This window comes from Pyrus communis, chromosome 3 (genome assembly GCF_041283825.1).
Source record: "Pyrus communis isolate YQ-2024b chromosome 3, ASM4128382v1, whole genome shotgun sequence".
In the NCBI taxonomy this organism is placed as follows: Eukaryota; Viridiplantae; Streptophyta; class Magnoliopsida; order Rosales; family Rosaceae; genus Pyrus; species Pyrus communis.
The window spans coordinates 11,226,234-11,241,578 of record NC_142567.1 but is presented as its reverse complement, the minus strand read 5'-3'; the positions used below and the strand labels follow the sequence as shown (position 1 = coordinate 11,241,578).

General features: G+C 36.3%; 2 protein-coding genes across 4 annotated transcripts; one reads left to right on the top strand and one right to left on the bottom strand.

Moving 5' to 3' along the window:
- The first annotated feature begins 4,999 nt into the window (after positions 1-4,999).
- LOC137715464 (mitochondrial fission 1 protein A) lies at positions 5,000-7,964 on the top strand. The gene is made up of 5 exons (XM_068454806.2): positions 5,000-5,233; positions 6,719-6,857; positions 7,093-7,217; positions 7,559-7,622; positions 7,707-7,964. The coding sequence occupies exons 1-5, from the start codon at positions 5,141-5,143 to the stop codon at positions 7,790-7,792; spliced, it is 507 nt and encodes a 168-aa protein (XP_068310907.2). The 5' UTR covers positions 5,000-5,140; the 3' UTR covers positions 7,793-7,964.
- Positions 7,965-9,977: 2,013 nt separating this feature from the next.
- On the bottom strand, positions 9,978-14,194 carry LOC137715771 (serine--glyoxylate aminotransferase). 3 transcript variants are annotated; one of them, XM_068455118.2, is made up of 6 exons: positions 13,876-14,194; positions 12,119-12,362; positions 11,619-11,903; positions 11,015-11,381; positions 10,707-10,917; positions 9,978-10,246 (listed from the first exon to the last, which is right to left on the bottom strand). In XM_068455118.2, exons 2-6 carry the CDS (start codon positions 12,321-12,323, stop codon positions 10,109-10,111), a joined length of 1,206 nt encoding a protein of 401 aa, XP_068311219.2. In that variant the 5' UTR covers positions 12,324-12,362; positions 13,876-14,194; the 3' UTR covers positions 9,978-10,108. The 3 variants fall into 3 exon arrangements, with proteins under 3 accessions (XP_068311219.2, XP_068311220.2, XP_088547150.1); XM_068455119.2 differs by having other exon boundaries at positions 12,119-12,373; positions 13,876-13,968; XM_088691024.1 differs by having other exon boundaries at positions 12,119-12,430; positions 13,876-13,963.
- Positions 14,195-15,345: the final 1,151 nt, after the last annotated feature.

Genomic DNA, 15,345 nt, shown 5'->3' with positions numbered 1-15,345 from the left:
ACGATAACTAATCTGGTCATTATCGGGTGACCCATTAAGAACCCATTAATAATGGATTCTTAACGAGTATACACATTGGTAAAACGTGGGTAATCCGTTTTGACCCGTTAAGAAAAATAAATTATAATTTTAAAGTTTAATTACCAAAAAATTTATTATAAAATACAATAGCCATATTGTATATATTGGTATATTCTATATTAAATATATTTTTTTGTATTATTATTCTATGCAAGTTAAAAAAATTAAGTTTTATTCATTTATTTATTTTTATTATGAGAGTTTTTTATTATCATTAATAGGATAAATTTTACATAACATGTTGTTGTCCAAAATTAAAATCAACTAGTATAGTATTAGTATAGGCAATAAGACATCCCTACAAGTATGAAAAATGTGAAAAAATATATAAACACTCGTGATTCATCATTCCTCCACGAGTAGACAATGGTTACACTTACATTATCGTTTAGATTTTTAAAACCCTCCAAACCGTCATGAATAGTTTTTTTTATTTGAGTGTAAAATTAATAATAATTATTGTAGAAATGTAAGAAATGTAAACAAAAAAAAAAAAATATATATATATATATATACACACACACACAATCACTCGTAGTGACAAGCTTTACAACTAATAGTCGTTTAGGCTTTATTCATTATATTGAATTTCATTTTTAAAATTTTCTTTTTTGAAAACATGATCTTCTAGCGGATGTAGGAAGATGAACGGTTCGGATCTTTGATATCACATCCCGATATTTACGGTTAATTGAAATATAAGTCGATGTTATATAGTTTGTAGAGACTTTATAAACATCAAGCAATATTTTCACTAACGGTAAAACTCTAAACATAATATCAACGATTCGAACCATTCATCTTCCTATATCCTCTAATAGATCATGTTTTCAAAAAACAAAATTTGGTGAGAAAAATGAAGCATAAATGTAAACAACAATCAACAGTTAAATTTTGAACTATGATTTATATAATTATACTGGCACATTTCAAAGTTAAGCCCTTCACGAAAGTTGTAAAACTTGTCATTACGAGCGTTTATATATTTTTTCTATATTTTTACACTTCTACATTAATTAAAAAACTATTAAAGACTTTACTTAAACAATAGCCATAGGATAAATAAGAAGAAAGTGCTAATGTAGAAGGCCTCATTGAAAATATCATCAATATAACTCTTGAAGATAATATATCAAGTCAAAGTTCCAATACCGTTTCCCATGGTGATTGATGAAAATTGAAGAGTTTGATTGTAAGAAAATGTGCAAGGTTCCAAACCTTGAAACATAACTCCCTTAATTTTGCAAATCTTTTGAACATTTGATATTTTGTAATGGTCTAATGTTTTTTATAATGTATTATGCTCTTATTTTGGGTATGTAAATATGTAATACTTGAAAGACAAATGCGTTTTTATGTTTTGAATGTGATAATATGGTATGTATATACTTATTTAGTATTGTGTTTTCCATTTAATTATCTATTGGTTTAAAATATATTTTCCTTAACGGCTAACGGGTTGGGTCATATTACCTATTAATATTATCGGGTCGGGTTATTTTACCCATTTATTTTAACGGGTGTTACACGACATGACCCATTAAGATATCGGGTATGACACGAAAACGACACGAACACGGGAAACACGACATGAATGCCAGGTCTAATTTTTCTTTCTAAATATAGAAAGATTGGAGTGCCAAGTGAGAATTTTGGAGTGCTAATAACAATTTCTTACAAATTTGGCTTTAAATCTTGATCTTCCTAGCATTATTCTTTTAATAATATTACATAGTTTTATCATTAGTTTATAAATTCCTTAAAAATGATTTTTACGGTTAGTGGCGAAATATAATTGGATCAGTCAGATCTACACGCGCTAGAAAAATACAGTAATAAAATTTTTGACTAAAATTGACACACCCCAACCTAAATTGAAGCATGTTGGCCGTCATGTGATGATGACGTAGCCATGTGCGCAACACAAGTAAACAAGTGCAGGAAGAAGTGTTAGAGTGTAGATACACATAATCAGAGCGTAGGTACCAAGGTGTAGTCCAGCAGGCCAAATACTAATTATGCAGGGATTGAAAGAAAACCCTACACTGATGGATGTCTGTCAGAACCGCTGTAGAGTCCTTTTGAGCCACCAACACGCACTTCTATCTAGAACCTGGAGGGATGCAAAACAGAAAACGTGAGTGAGCAAAAACAAAGCTTTTCAAAACCATTTCTCTTTCCAAAAGTAATAACCCCTCACCGTAAAACCCGTATAGTTTCCCAGAAAATAAAAATACATAAGTATATAAAAATCACGCTCAACAGTAGTGAAAATCAAATATATGCCATGTCAAGTGTCCCAGTATGGAAATAAGTAACCAGGTGAAATAAATCAATGTAAAAGGATATGCCAGCCGAAGTCACCTAACGTGACCTGTACGGCTGAACCTATAGCTTATCAGATATCCCTGCACACAAGTCGGAACCACCTATTGTGGTCTGTACGACAGGGCTGGGTGCAAATAAGTACGCTCAAGTGCTACGATCACGTGAAGGCTGTGTGAATAATCACATGTCACCTACGAGTCAGAACCACCTAATGTGGTCTGTACGACAGAGCTCTGCACCAAACTTGGATCCAAGGTGAGCATACGGTGCGGGAGGTGAACATCACGTGAAGGACTGTGCCCTGGCCACGGGTGGGAGCACTAGCACCGAGGTGTAGGATAATGAGCTTTAAATGCATATATGTATAACCACAAACAATGCATCCAATATCATCAATATATACTCACCTGAAGCTTACCTGGGCGTCAGCAGCATCAAACAACAATGTGCATATCTATACTAATGCATACTCTAAAGCATAATGCAACTGACATGGCATTTAAAATCATGACTCCATTTAAAACAAATTTTTGGGAAAACGCAAAGCATATATATGTATATATAGAAAATCAAAAGCCCACTTATTGGTATGTAGCTGGATCGTAACCCCCGAGTCTCACTTGACTGCACTCATCCTCCGGAAATGTCTCACCTATATGTGAAACCACTATTTTAACGTTAATTTTAAGTACATAACCAAAACTGTGTAATAGCTTCTCATACATTGCTCAATTGGGGTGTTTGTATATACCATCGTGGCCTACTCAACACCACAAGCATCCCCATATTTTTAGAATAATTTTCCGACATCCCACAAGCCTTCACGAGCCGGCCAAGGCACAGCTATGCGTAGGCACGTGCCTAGCCCATTGACGGAATCTTTAACGCCGTTAGGGAATATTTCGTTAAATAGTAGCATATACCGTTAACTTTACTTGATGTTGTTAGCATATTTCGTCAAAGTTGACGAAATATTCCCCTTCCATCTCCGGCGGTTCGCCGAATTCCAGTGCCGATCGCCGCTGCGTCGCAGGAAATTGGAAAAATCTTTCAACCTTAATATCTTCGTCGTTTTTCAACCAAATTTCACAAACCTTATATCAATTTGAAGCCCTGAACGAGTAGAACATGTTCTTACCTTTTAGAGGTCCTAAAACTGATGAGAAGCCGCCTAAACCTGGAAACCCATAGTCGAGCTTATTTCGTCGCTCAAACTTAACCAAAATTAGTCTAAAAGACTAAAGGAGTTGTAGTAATACCTTTATAAGTCTCAAGAAAAAGTAAAACGTCGACGATCACGTTAGGGAAACAGGGTACTCCGTCGGAGCTTCTAAGTTCTCAGGTCCCCGTGAAATGTTCTTCATCCCAAAAGTGTCACTAGAATTGTGGAGTCACAAGGAATATGATGGTGACCTCCAATCACTCGATCCATGGGTGATTGATGGTGTTTGAGGGCTGGAGGAATCAAATCATACGAACGGAACGAATTTTCAAGAAAGAGAGAGAAAGAACAAGGTTGCACGTGTGCGTGTGCGTGTGCGTGTATGTGTGTGTGTGTGTGTGTGTGTGTGTGTGTGTGTGTGTGGTTTACGAGGTTGGTCACCTAAAACAACCTCAAGCCTTGAATGGGCTACCAAACCCAAGATCCATGTAATTGGATCAAACTAAAAGAACCAACCTAATCTCCCTTATTTCAACATAACATTTTCTCTACATACCTGACTCAACCCTAACTTGCATCCACGCTCTTGTAACGTCACCCACAAGGGAAAAATAGTCATTTCCATGCACTCGAGGATAAAATATATTTTAATTCGGGACGGGTCGGCACAAAAATTGGACGGTAGGAATATGCTCAATCAAACTTTAAAACCACATTTCAAGACCAAAATGAGGAGGATGAATTTGAAGGAACAAATTCGAAATGATACTTTGTTTGCATATATTTGTAGGGGTTTGTGAAGAGAACTTAGATCTAGTGTCTATTATCTCGATTCAGAATTTAGTTTTCTCTAAGGATATGATGGCGTCAGGTGTATGCTAATTGAGACTAGGGGTTCTTTGTTGTTTGTTATTGCAACCTACGAGCCTAAGTTTGTGAGGATCTCCCGTTGTATCTTGGGTTGCAACTCTCACTTTGCTTAAGCCTTTTCTGCTGTTGTTTATCAAATTCCTTTTGAGCCTTGTACTAGTTTTTTAATATAATAAAAGTTCTAGGGTAAATTACATTTTACCCCATCAGGTATCAATGCAATTACAACTTCAAACAACATCTTTAAAACATTTCAATATCATACATTTAGTATTATTTTGTTTTCAATTTCATACAACCGTTAAAAAATCTGTTAAGTTAAATGTTAAGTGATGACGTGACAAATATGGGGTCTCCATTTGGGATGACGTGGTTGCTACATTTGTGCCACGTGGCTAAACACTTAATAAAAAAATTAAAATATTAAAATAATTAACTACATAAAAGTAAAAAAAATAAAAAATAAAAAATTCCAGAAATCGTCTTCATCTTTCCCACCCGAAGTAATTAAATCGATAAAATATCCCTATATATCAAACTCAACGGAGTCCCTACCAGAAAGAAAGCGAAAGAAAAACAGGGAAGCGTTTCCCAAAAAAAGAAAAAAGAAAAATAGAGAAAGCTCAATTGTGACGTTTGTGGGTTTTAGTCGCCTTTCTGATCCTCAATCAAAAACCCAACAACGCAGAAGAAACGAGAATGGCAGATAACGTTGGGAAGTTCTTGGACTCGGTTAGCAATTTCTTCTCCGGTGACGATCAGATCCCATGGTGCGACCGCGACCTCATCGCTGTAAGCACTTTCCCTGCTATTTTTGTATATGTATTAATATTTGGTGTTTAATTTTTGGCATACTTGTGATTTGAAATAGGATTGCAGCTTTAGGGTTTCAGAATTCGATCATTTTGTTTTCTCTCAGTGGCTTGCGAGGGCCGTGATTTTTTATTTATTTTTCTATTAAGATTTGTCTGTTAATACAATTCTTTGGTTATTTCTTTGAATTATTTGAAGAATGGAAGAATAGAAATCAGTTGGGGATTAAATCAGATAAATATATTATTAATATTACAAAATTCCCTCTTACTGTTAGGCACTGGGATAGATCTATTAGAGTTAAATTCATTTGAAAGGAACTTTCAGCCGCTGATATCCCTAACAGAACTGTAAATCTCCGCCTAGGCGCTAGGTGACTTGCCACTGCCCCGATTAATACCTAGGCCTTTGAAAACCAAGAAAGGCGCTCTCCTTAGTCGTCCGCCTAGCCCACCTGGCGCTCGCCTAAACCCTCCTAGGTCGCGGCTCACTTAGACAGAAAATCGATAACTTTGGTTTTACATTTTATTTTTGTTTAGTAAATTGTAAGAGACTTTTTTAATACTTTGATGAACACTCACTGCATGTTTTTTCTCCATCTTTTCAATATGTTATAGTACTTCAATCTATATGTCATTTGATTTTGCGATTTAGCATCTCAATACAATTATATATATTTTTTAAGTATAAATGGGTACTTATTTTATATGAAATATAATACATTTACTTAAATCCGCCTAGGAGCCTACCTAGGCCTCCCCTAGCCACCTAGGCGCTAGGCCCCAGCCCACCGTCCGATTAACGCCTAGTATCTTTTAGAACCTTCCTAATAGCAAGCAATTTAGGGTCCAAACAGCTTCTACAGAAACCGCCATCTTTTGAAGGTGTAATACAAGTGTACAACTTGTGGTACATGATAGCTTCAAATTACTTTACTACTAATAACAGCAATGCATTTCTTTATGTCTGAAGTGCGACGATTACTGTAAGCATCTGAATGTTGTTACAATTTTAATGCTTAAGTAACTACTTCTACCGCTCCATGATCTAGCCATTGAAGAGTAGTGACTGGTTCTTAACAAGTGGTATGAGCCAAATCCCATGTCTAGGGTTGAAGTTGGTATTATATACTATAGTGCTGAGTGGTTGCATACTAGTAGATGAGTGAAGCTACCGGTGTAGATGGCTTCCACCTTACCAATGGTAGAGCAGCCAACAGAAACATCAGGATTTAAAATCATAGTGGAATTTTACGATATTAAAGGTTTAGTATTGGATGGTTCATAATAGAGTCCTAATCCGGTCAGATGGGGAAGTAAATGAATGACTAAGAAACATCCTAGAAAGGAAAATGATTTGTTGACAAGTTGATGAGTTGATGAGATGGCAGGAATGGTCATGCTGCATACCACACTTAGCAGATGTTTGCACGTGATTTATGTTTTTGAATGCATGCTATGACAGGGTATTGAAAAAGAGGTTGCTGATGCTCAGAATGGTTCCCCTGATCACGTTTTCAAGGAATGTCTCATGCGATTATCATGGGCTCTTGTTCATTCAAGGAATCCAGAAGACGTGCAACGTGGCATAGCAATGCTTGAAGGTTCTCTCTCTCTCTCTCTCCCCCCTACACACCTATATGCCCTCACTCCCATTAACGTACAATATATACACAAACACTTTTTTCCATAGGTCTTTTTAGATGAGCCAATTTGCTTACCGTGACTCTTTGGACCATATGATGTCTTTTCCTAAGCACTTGACACCGCAACCTCCTTTGTGCTGTTCAATTTATTGCTTTTTGTTACTTTTTATTTTTCTGACTTGATATATTGCAGAGGTTATGAGGGATCCAACTAAAGCCCCACTGGAAGCGAGAGAGCCGCCATATCTTCTTGCTGTTGGGTATTACAGAAGTGGTGACCATACCAGGTGCAGGGAACTTGTGGAACAGAGTTTGATGGTATGATTTTGTTTAGATTTGATTATGCAAACATATCAGAACTTAATGCACGACTATGTACTTTGAAACTACTTGCTCTGCATGTCTCTTATCGTTTAAAGCATCAATAGTCAATATTAGAAGGAGATGTAGAACTGCTCCTCAGGAGCTATGGGTGGAAAACACTTGGTTATTATCTTCTGTTTACCGTCTCTTTCTATATTGTAGTCCAGATTGCATTAATTATGTTGACGCCAGTACTTATGCGTGCTTAAGGAAGTGTTGGTTTTTTATTTATCTCTTATCCTCGAATGTGCTTGTATGGTCTGCACTAGATTTACCATGATATGGTTCTTTTGTAGATTGCACCTGATTGGAGACAGGCACTGAACCTTAAGAAAATGAACGAAGCCCGGATCAAAAGAGGTAGAAATCAATCATTTCTCTCTCGCTTTCCTCTCTCTGAAAATGAAACTGAAACTGTCAATACTCTCCCTTCTTTGAATGCAGATGGTGCGATTGGCATAGGAATTGCAGCGACTGCTGTTGGACTGCTTGCTGGTGGAATTGCAGCGGCTGTGGCTCGGAAGAAGTGATCCAGTATGCTTGACCTGTGACTTTCCTGTTCATATAAATTTTACATTAGATGTAAAATTAATACAAGTGTTCGCTTAAACAAATTATCGTGAAGAAAAACCAGGAGTCAGATAATCATTGTTTTTCTCTCTTTAAGAGAGTTTATGCCTTATTTTATTTTTTAACAAACGATATTATTTGTTAGTAACAGCCCAAAATTTGTAGTAGGTGAATATGTGACACGGGTTAGATGTGGGACTTGGATCCTCTCTGGATCCTTAACAAGAAGCCGAACGCGCCTTTCCTCCTCTTTCACGTTGGCGAACTTGTGTCTCCCCTATTCACCGATCTCCCAGATCTCCAGCAAGAAGAAGAAACAGTATAAGCCTCCGTCACTCGGGGAAAGAATCACAATGGGAAATAGGTTGCGGGATAGTCTGGTTTGGGAAATCAAGTGCAGAGTGGGCAATGGGAAATGGCCTAAGGTCCTATTTGGTGGGCTGGATGAGATATGTTGTGATTAATTAAAATGGATCAAGTCCAATCCATTGTTGCGTCAAAATGAGAAATAAACAAGACTAAATATGATATGTTATGAATCTGTAATAAAGTGAATCATCAAACTTATCTTCATACATGAGTTACCAGTCGTTTTCAATTCAATCATATTCTTATCGTCCAATCCCATCTAGCTAACCAAACAGGAGATTACAATTTTTTTTATGAACAAACGATATTTACGTACACTTAATTCATCTCCAATGAGTGGGACAAGCTTAAAATTTAAGCTTTAAATCCCATCAAACCATCTCCAATTATTGGTCTAAAATAAGCCTTAGAGAGAAAATAAAACTTTGGGTTAGATTCTCCTCAGAAATTATACTTAGCTTAAATCATTCTGGGTCCACCAAACTGTTATATTTCAAATATTTTTTTTTTAAACTTATAATTCAACGGTTGTGATAAAATAATATCAAATCTAATAATATAAAAAAGGATCAGAGACCCAAAATTAAATCTAACATCCAGATAATTTAAAAAGGATTATTTAAATCAAATTTCATACAATACCAATGTATTTGTATTTGTGTAATTTTTTATTATTTATTGAAATTTAAATATTTTTACGTTAAAATGTTCATAAAAATAAATTAGGATAATTTGGGCTGATTCGAGGTCGGGATTCCCAACCGAAACTCAAAGTCCCAATCCCAAACAGACTCTCTTCGGTATAGGATTGTAAAACCCGAAACCGACCAAATTTTCGGTGTTCCCGAATGTCAGGATTCCCGAAATTGTTTCGGTTTTTCGGTTCGGAATCAGGAATGAATGCAGTCGGATTTAGGAAGATCGAATGAATGCAGTCCCCAAATAACAAATTTCCAGTCCCCTAATCCCAAATTTGCAGACAACCCTCAAAAATCAAAGAGTCAAAGATCGAAGAAGCCGTCGATCAAAATTCAAAAGCAGAAAACCAAAAAGAAAGAAATCAAGCAGTAATTGAAATTAGGGGATTTTCAAAACAAAAATCCTAATTTTAATTCTAAATCCCCAAGTTGGAAGTTCAAAACCCTAATCCTCAAATTCAGAATCCAAATCGAAATCAAGGTACAATAATTTCATGAAGTTTGGCACCTTCAGATTTGAGAAGCTTCGATTTGGAGGTTGTTGGAGGTGGAAGCGTGCAAGTCTGGATCTGAAATATGGTGTAGTGGACTCGACGGCCGACGTGTTGAGTATGTTGACAGAGGGAGGAGGAGGAGAGCAGAGAGTGCAGAGACGTTTGGATAAACCATCTCCAATTATTCGCCCGCAATTATGCTTTTATGTACTGCTACCAAATACAAAAGCCATCTTTACGTCCGCAGAAAAACTTTCATAGCTGCTATAAAAACCTATTTGATTTAGTACTGGTTTGGTATTGACATCATTTTATAAAAAGTAGGTATAAAAAAAAGCTGAGTTCAAAAAAAAGTTTGGTGAACATTTAAAAATAGCTTATTTTTACACTTTTTAATGAAAAAAAACTGAAAACGTTAAGCAGCCAAACAGAAATAGTTTTTTTTCAAACGATAGTAATACCAAAGCAACCATGAGCTAATACCAAAAGCTTGATTTTCAAAGAGGCCTAATTGTACACACTTCACTAGGAAGAAAATTCAAAACAAACACAAACAGTAGATTGTACTCGAATTGAATCAGATATACGAACATTCAAAAGACCATGTATTAAGTAGGTAATTTTGTTAGCCTCAAAAGAGTGCAAGAGGAGGAACAAATATGCATTATTTACAGAGCATCCTGAAAGAAAATGAATTACACAGATAAACTGTGAATCAAATCCTGGAAGGGATCAGAGGGGTATTGTTCTGGAAGTATGCACTGGCAGCTGCAACTCCGCTTCCGAGCTTAACAGGGTATCCGACATCCTTAAGCACCATCTCCACACCAGCAAGACAACCCAACAGTTGCAACTGGAAACAGAATAATTATCAGATATCAAAAACTGAGAAAGTTACTACGTAAACCTTGTACTTCATTATAACCGTTTCATTTTACTTGCATTGCAAGCTTTCCCCAATGATGTTCATATGTATCGTTAAGTTTAACTTTTGCCCCATTCTCTTTACACAAACAAAAATGCAAAGCATATGGTATATAGCACAACTTCGAGGATGATAAATAAATGAATTGGGTGCTATAAACAAGCCTCATTGAAGTGAAGTTATAATTTGTAGATTTTTGTGTTCTCCCATTTTCGTATGGAGCGTAATTGACAGAGGGAGGTCAAAAGGCTAGTTTCTACCTACTTTATTACATGATATCCTGTTTAAGCCGAAAAGAGGTCCACTTCCTTTTGTACTTCCATTCCAACTGATGTCGAATGGTGCTTGAAATATGTAAATAATGTAAGATGCAAGGGATTGACATTACCTCATTCAGGTTGCCAAGATGCCCTATTCTGAAAACCTTGCCGGCTATTTTGTTCAGGCCTAGGCCTAAGCTCAAATTGTACCTTTTCCATGCCCTTTTCACAATTTCGGTACTGTCAATGTATGGAGGAACAAGAACAGCAGTCACTGTGTCACTCACCCATTCCTCGCTTTGGGTGCAGTTCTTCAACCCCCATGCCTCCACAGCAAGCCTGCACTTCCAAGTTGTAGGCAACGTTCAAATACCCCGTTTAATGCAATACAACAGTAAGCAATTGGGAGACGAATAGTTGTAACCAGAAGCTATACCTTGTTGCTTTGCCCAAACGGCTATGCCTTGCAATCACATTGTCAAGTCCTTCCTCAAAAACAAGATCGAGTGCTGTACGCAGCCCATACAGCAACTGGATGGAAGGGGTGTAAGGCCAGTATGTTCCCAACTTATAGAACTTCAAGTAATCATTCCAGTCGAAGAACACCCTCACAGATTTTGCAGTTTTAGATGCCTCCAGAGCTTTGGGGCTTGCACACACAATCCCAATTCCAGTGGGGAGGGAAAGAGCTTTCTGAGAGCCAGTTAAAGCAACATCTACCCCCCACTCATCCATACGGAAATCAAGAGCACATATGGAAGACACTCCATCGACAAGGAAGAGAGCCGGATGCATGTAGTTATCTGAGAGTTCAATGAAAAAAGCATGAGAAGCATTCCATGAAGGTAACTGAGAAGAAAATGTGACTAAGATTAACTGATGTCTGCAAGTACTCTGTGGCTCTGCCTCGGATAGATAATGGAGAGCCACATACATAAGCATATAGACAACCATTTTAGAACTGATAATAGAACATGTACACAAGCAGATTACGGATATAAAATGAAAGCTAAATCAGGCATAGAAGAAGACAAGCCTACCAAGTATTTTTCTGACTTTAGCCAAGTTGTTGGTGACTCCGGTGGCTGTTTCATTGTGAACAATGCATATTGCCTTTATAGTGTGCGCGGTATCTTCTGCAATTTTTGATTCCAGAACGTCAAGGTCAGCACCTTGGCCCCATTCACTTTCTACAACATCCACATTGAACTTAAGGCGCTGCTGCTGATCGATCCACAGTAAACTGAATTGGCCAATCAGGAAAGATACAATCCGGTCCCCGGGAGATAATGTGTTTGTAAGTGCACTCTCCCATGCACCAGTGCCTAAAAAAATTTAGAGAAATGTTATAAAGAACTTAGCCATTCACACTCAATTCACCTAATTATGAACGTAAGATCGCTTCTAGTTGTCCAAACCATGTATAATACTGAGACGCTACAAACAACTTTTCACAAGATGTGATAAAAGAAAGAACTGATCTGAAAAGTACATTACAACTGAATGGAAAAAACTGAGACCATAATGGTTATTGAGATACCTGTGGTAGGGATCATAAATGGAGTTCCAGATGTAGTCTTGAAAATCTTCTTCACATCCTCGAGCAGAGTTTTGGTCATTGCTGGGACAGCGGGAGAACGGTAATCCTCATTGTTCCTGTTCATGGCCCGAAGGACTGGCTCCGGAATATTGACCGGGCCTGGAACAAAGAGGTGGTTCCTTCCTGGTCCATAAACGTAGTCCATTTTCACCTCCCTGCAGGCTCACAATGAGCCGAACCTCAGCTGCAAACCAACTTAAAGATTTAACCTCAGCCGCACCGAAAAAAAGCAGTCTCCGTCTGTGCACGTTTCTAGTTTGAAGTTTGAACTCAGCCTCAGACAAACAAAAAGAACTATTATGTTTTCACACACACACACACACACCTATGCACGGACATACTATGTACCAATCAGGGAATACATTTCATATGCATTTTCCACAATCGTAAAATACACAGAATCATTTGGACTAAGTAGTAGTACGAGGGTTTTAGTCCGTCGACTGTCGATGCTGTGAAAATGATACTGACAGTGTTTCGGAGAAATATGGCAGAGGGGGTTAAATCTTCCATTCTTTTCTGCAGTGCAGGCTAATGACCTTGATTCTTTTCTCCCCACCAGCCAAATTTAAGCCTTTTAATTTCCTTAATTTCCTCTAGCCTAAAACCAGAAAATATTACTGCTAATGACTTCTTGAGCTTCATTTTCTCAACTATTTTCTTAAAAGTAGTATCGATATTGAGCCTGCAATAATTTAAGGTTGTACAGAGAGTAGAGCGAGAATCAACATACCTGTGTTATTTACTAGACATACATACACGTCGATAATTTAAGTTTTATACAAAAACAGTAAAAAAAGTCCAACTGAAGTTAAAAAAAAAAAAAAAAAACAAAAACACTCATCCATCCACTTGTTATGCTTTAATTGATGCTTAATTGTGAAAATCGTTTGAATTTGAATTTGAATTTGAATTGAAAAACTTTGTAGAAATACAAATGATACATATATCAGTGCAAACATCTGTATTATTTGTTTATCATGAAGAGCAACATCGGTATTAAGAGAATTATCCATTACAATCTAATCCTAGACATCAAACGCGACCTCAAATTCCTTACATACCTGAACCATACTGAAATTGAACTAAGAACACCCTTAACATAAAAACTAAATACTGAATTAGGAGTATTAATCTGTTTATATTTTGAATCAAAACAAAAGCTAATATAGAACTACTTAAATTTGGGGTCATACAAAAAACACACTCGCACACACTAAACTACACACACACAGAGTGTGTGTATGTGATAGGTGCATTATTTATCATATTTTCACGTGAATTATTCCTAGGTTTTGTAAGGAATTGATTATAAAAGAGCTTTATTGCTTTCCTTTCCTTAATTTCAGTCAATTTGCACACTTAGAATGTTTTTGGTGATAAATCGACTTTGCGGAAGAATTGTCATGCAACGCCAATTGGAGAAGGAAGCTATGAGGCTGAAGATCAATATATATCTTGTATTTGATTAAGAGACAAAAAGTGATGTAGATGAGATTAGAGGTAAAAGCATGATAACAAAAGTGAAAGCAGAAAATTCAGAAAACAGATATGTAGTATAAACGCCAACTGATTATCAGAAATATGTCGATGTACAGATACATATATATATATATATATATGCGTATGTATATGTGTGTATGTGTGTGTATAATGAATGAAAAGAGAAGAGAGGAAGAAGATGAGTTTTTACGTACCCAAAGGCAGCAACGAGTGGAAGGCAAAACAGAATTCTCTTCAGGGTGTTGATGGCAAAGCAAAGCACAAGACAAGTGCCTGCTCTCCTCTTTAAGCTTATTTTTTTTATATTTCTAAGATATGAGGTGGGCGGGATGTTGACGGGGACCCACTTTTCTCAAAACGTGGCAGATAAGAGCCACACCAATGAAACCCTCTTTCATTTCATTTCTGCATTGGATTTCCACTTCGAAAATTTAAAATAATAATTATGAGTTAAGGTTTATTTTAATTTCTCCACTGTCATCGCAGTCCAATGGTATATCTCATATCATTTGCAAGTGAGATTGTGTTCAACTTTCATAAATGACGAGCTCAAAATTAAATTATTGCTTTCATTATGTGTCTTATTCTAATTCCTTATCCAAATGTTGTTGTATAAAGATAAAGTTTATTTCAATTCGGTTTTTTAGTTGAGTAATATTCTAATCTAAACGACATAGGGTCCTTAGCATTATGGTTTACTGGTATTAATATTGTGAGAGAAGTTTTGTACAACCAACAAAAAGTGAGAAATTTTATGTTCGACTTTCGTGGATCGCCAGTTTGGGACCAAATTTTTGCAATTGACTCATTTTATGACTTAACTTAAATCCTTATTTCTTTATTTTAATATAAATATACAGAGCGTAAAGCTTGAGTACAAAAAAGAGTACATTCTACAAACCGCCTTTTTTTTTTCCTTTTTTTTTTTTCTGTGTAGAGTGATAGCGTTAGTGGGTTAGATAGTTAGTTGTCAGCGAGGGAGGAGAGTTGATGGGATCAAACCTGTAACAGAGTACAAGGCATAATTGATTTCTGTCACTGGGTTAAAGCAGCATCTGCTTGTATAAATCCACTTAAATGAAAATGAAAATAATAATAATAAAAAATTAAAAACCAAAGAATGCAAGCCAAACAAGAAACTAGGATAATGTAGGAGTACAAAATGTAGTTATAAAAATATATTTAAAAAATGTATGGACATGAATTACTAGAATAATTCAATGAATTAAAATTTTGGATGATAAAATGAAGGTTGAGGTTGAGAAAGGAAAGTGAAGGATAAAGTGATAAAGGGAAGCTGCAGACCACACCTACTTTGTGGGAAGCAACACCACACACGCCTTTTTCATTTGTTTTCTTCCTACGTTTCTGTCCATTTCTTTTTTGTAATCTTAATTTTTTTCTTTGAGTTAAACTATATTTTTATTCTTTACTTGTAAGTGAGAGATTTTACATTCGATTAATAATTTCTTTGAGTTAAACTATATTGCATTTTTTTTATTTATAATGGTTGAGGAAACATCATTAACAGGCTTCACCACATGGGCATGATTAATAGTTCTTTCATCGCCACTTAGTACTATGGTTTAGTAATATTCCTCTTCATTTGTAAGTGAGGTCTTAAGTTCAATTCTCACGAAAGGCGAATTTGAACTACATTGTTA

Excerpts from the sequence above, each read along its gene's own strand:
- LOC137715771 (XM_068455118.2), bottom strand. The coding sequence starts at position 12,323 with ATGGACTACGTTTATGGACCAGGAAGGAACCACCTCTTTGTTCCAGGC. Across the intron at positions 11,382-11,618 it reads TAAAGTCAGAAAAATACTTG|ATAACTACATGCATCCGGCT; the intron begins GTAGGCTTGTCT and ends TTGAACTCTCAG. Across the intron at positions 10,247-10,706 it reads ATCTTGGCAACCTGAATGAG|TTGCAACTGTTGGGTTGTCT; the intron begins GTAATGTCAATC and ends TTCTGTTTCCAG.
- LOC137715464 (XM_068454806.2), top strand. The coding sequence starts at position 5,141 with ATGGCAGATAACGTTGGGAAGTTCTTGGACTCGGTTAGCAATTTCTTC. Across the intron at positions 5,234-6,718 it reads GCGACCGCGACCTCATCGCT|GGTATTGAAAAAGAGGTTGC; the intron begins GTAAGCACTTTC and ends ATGCTATGACAG. Across the intron at positions 7,623-7,706 it reads CGAAGCCCGGATCAAAAGAG|ATGGTGCGATTGGCATAGGA; the intron begins GTAGAAATCAAT and ends CTTTGAATGCAG.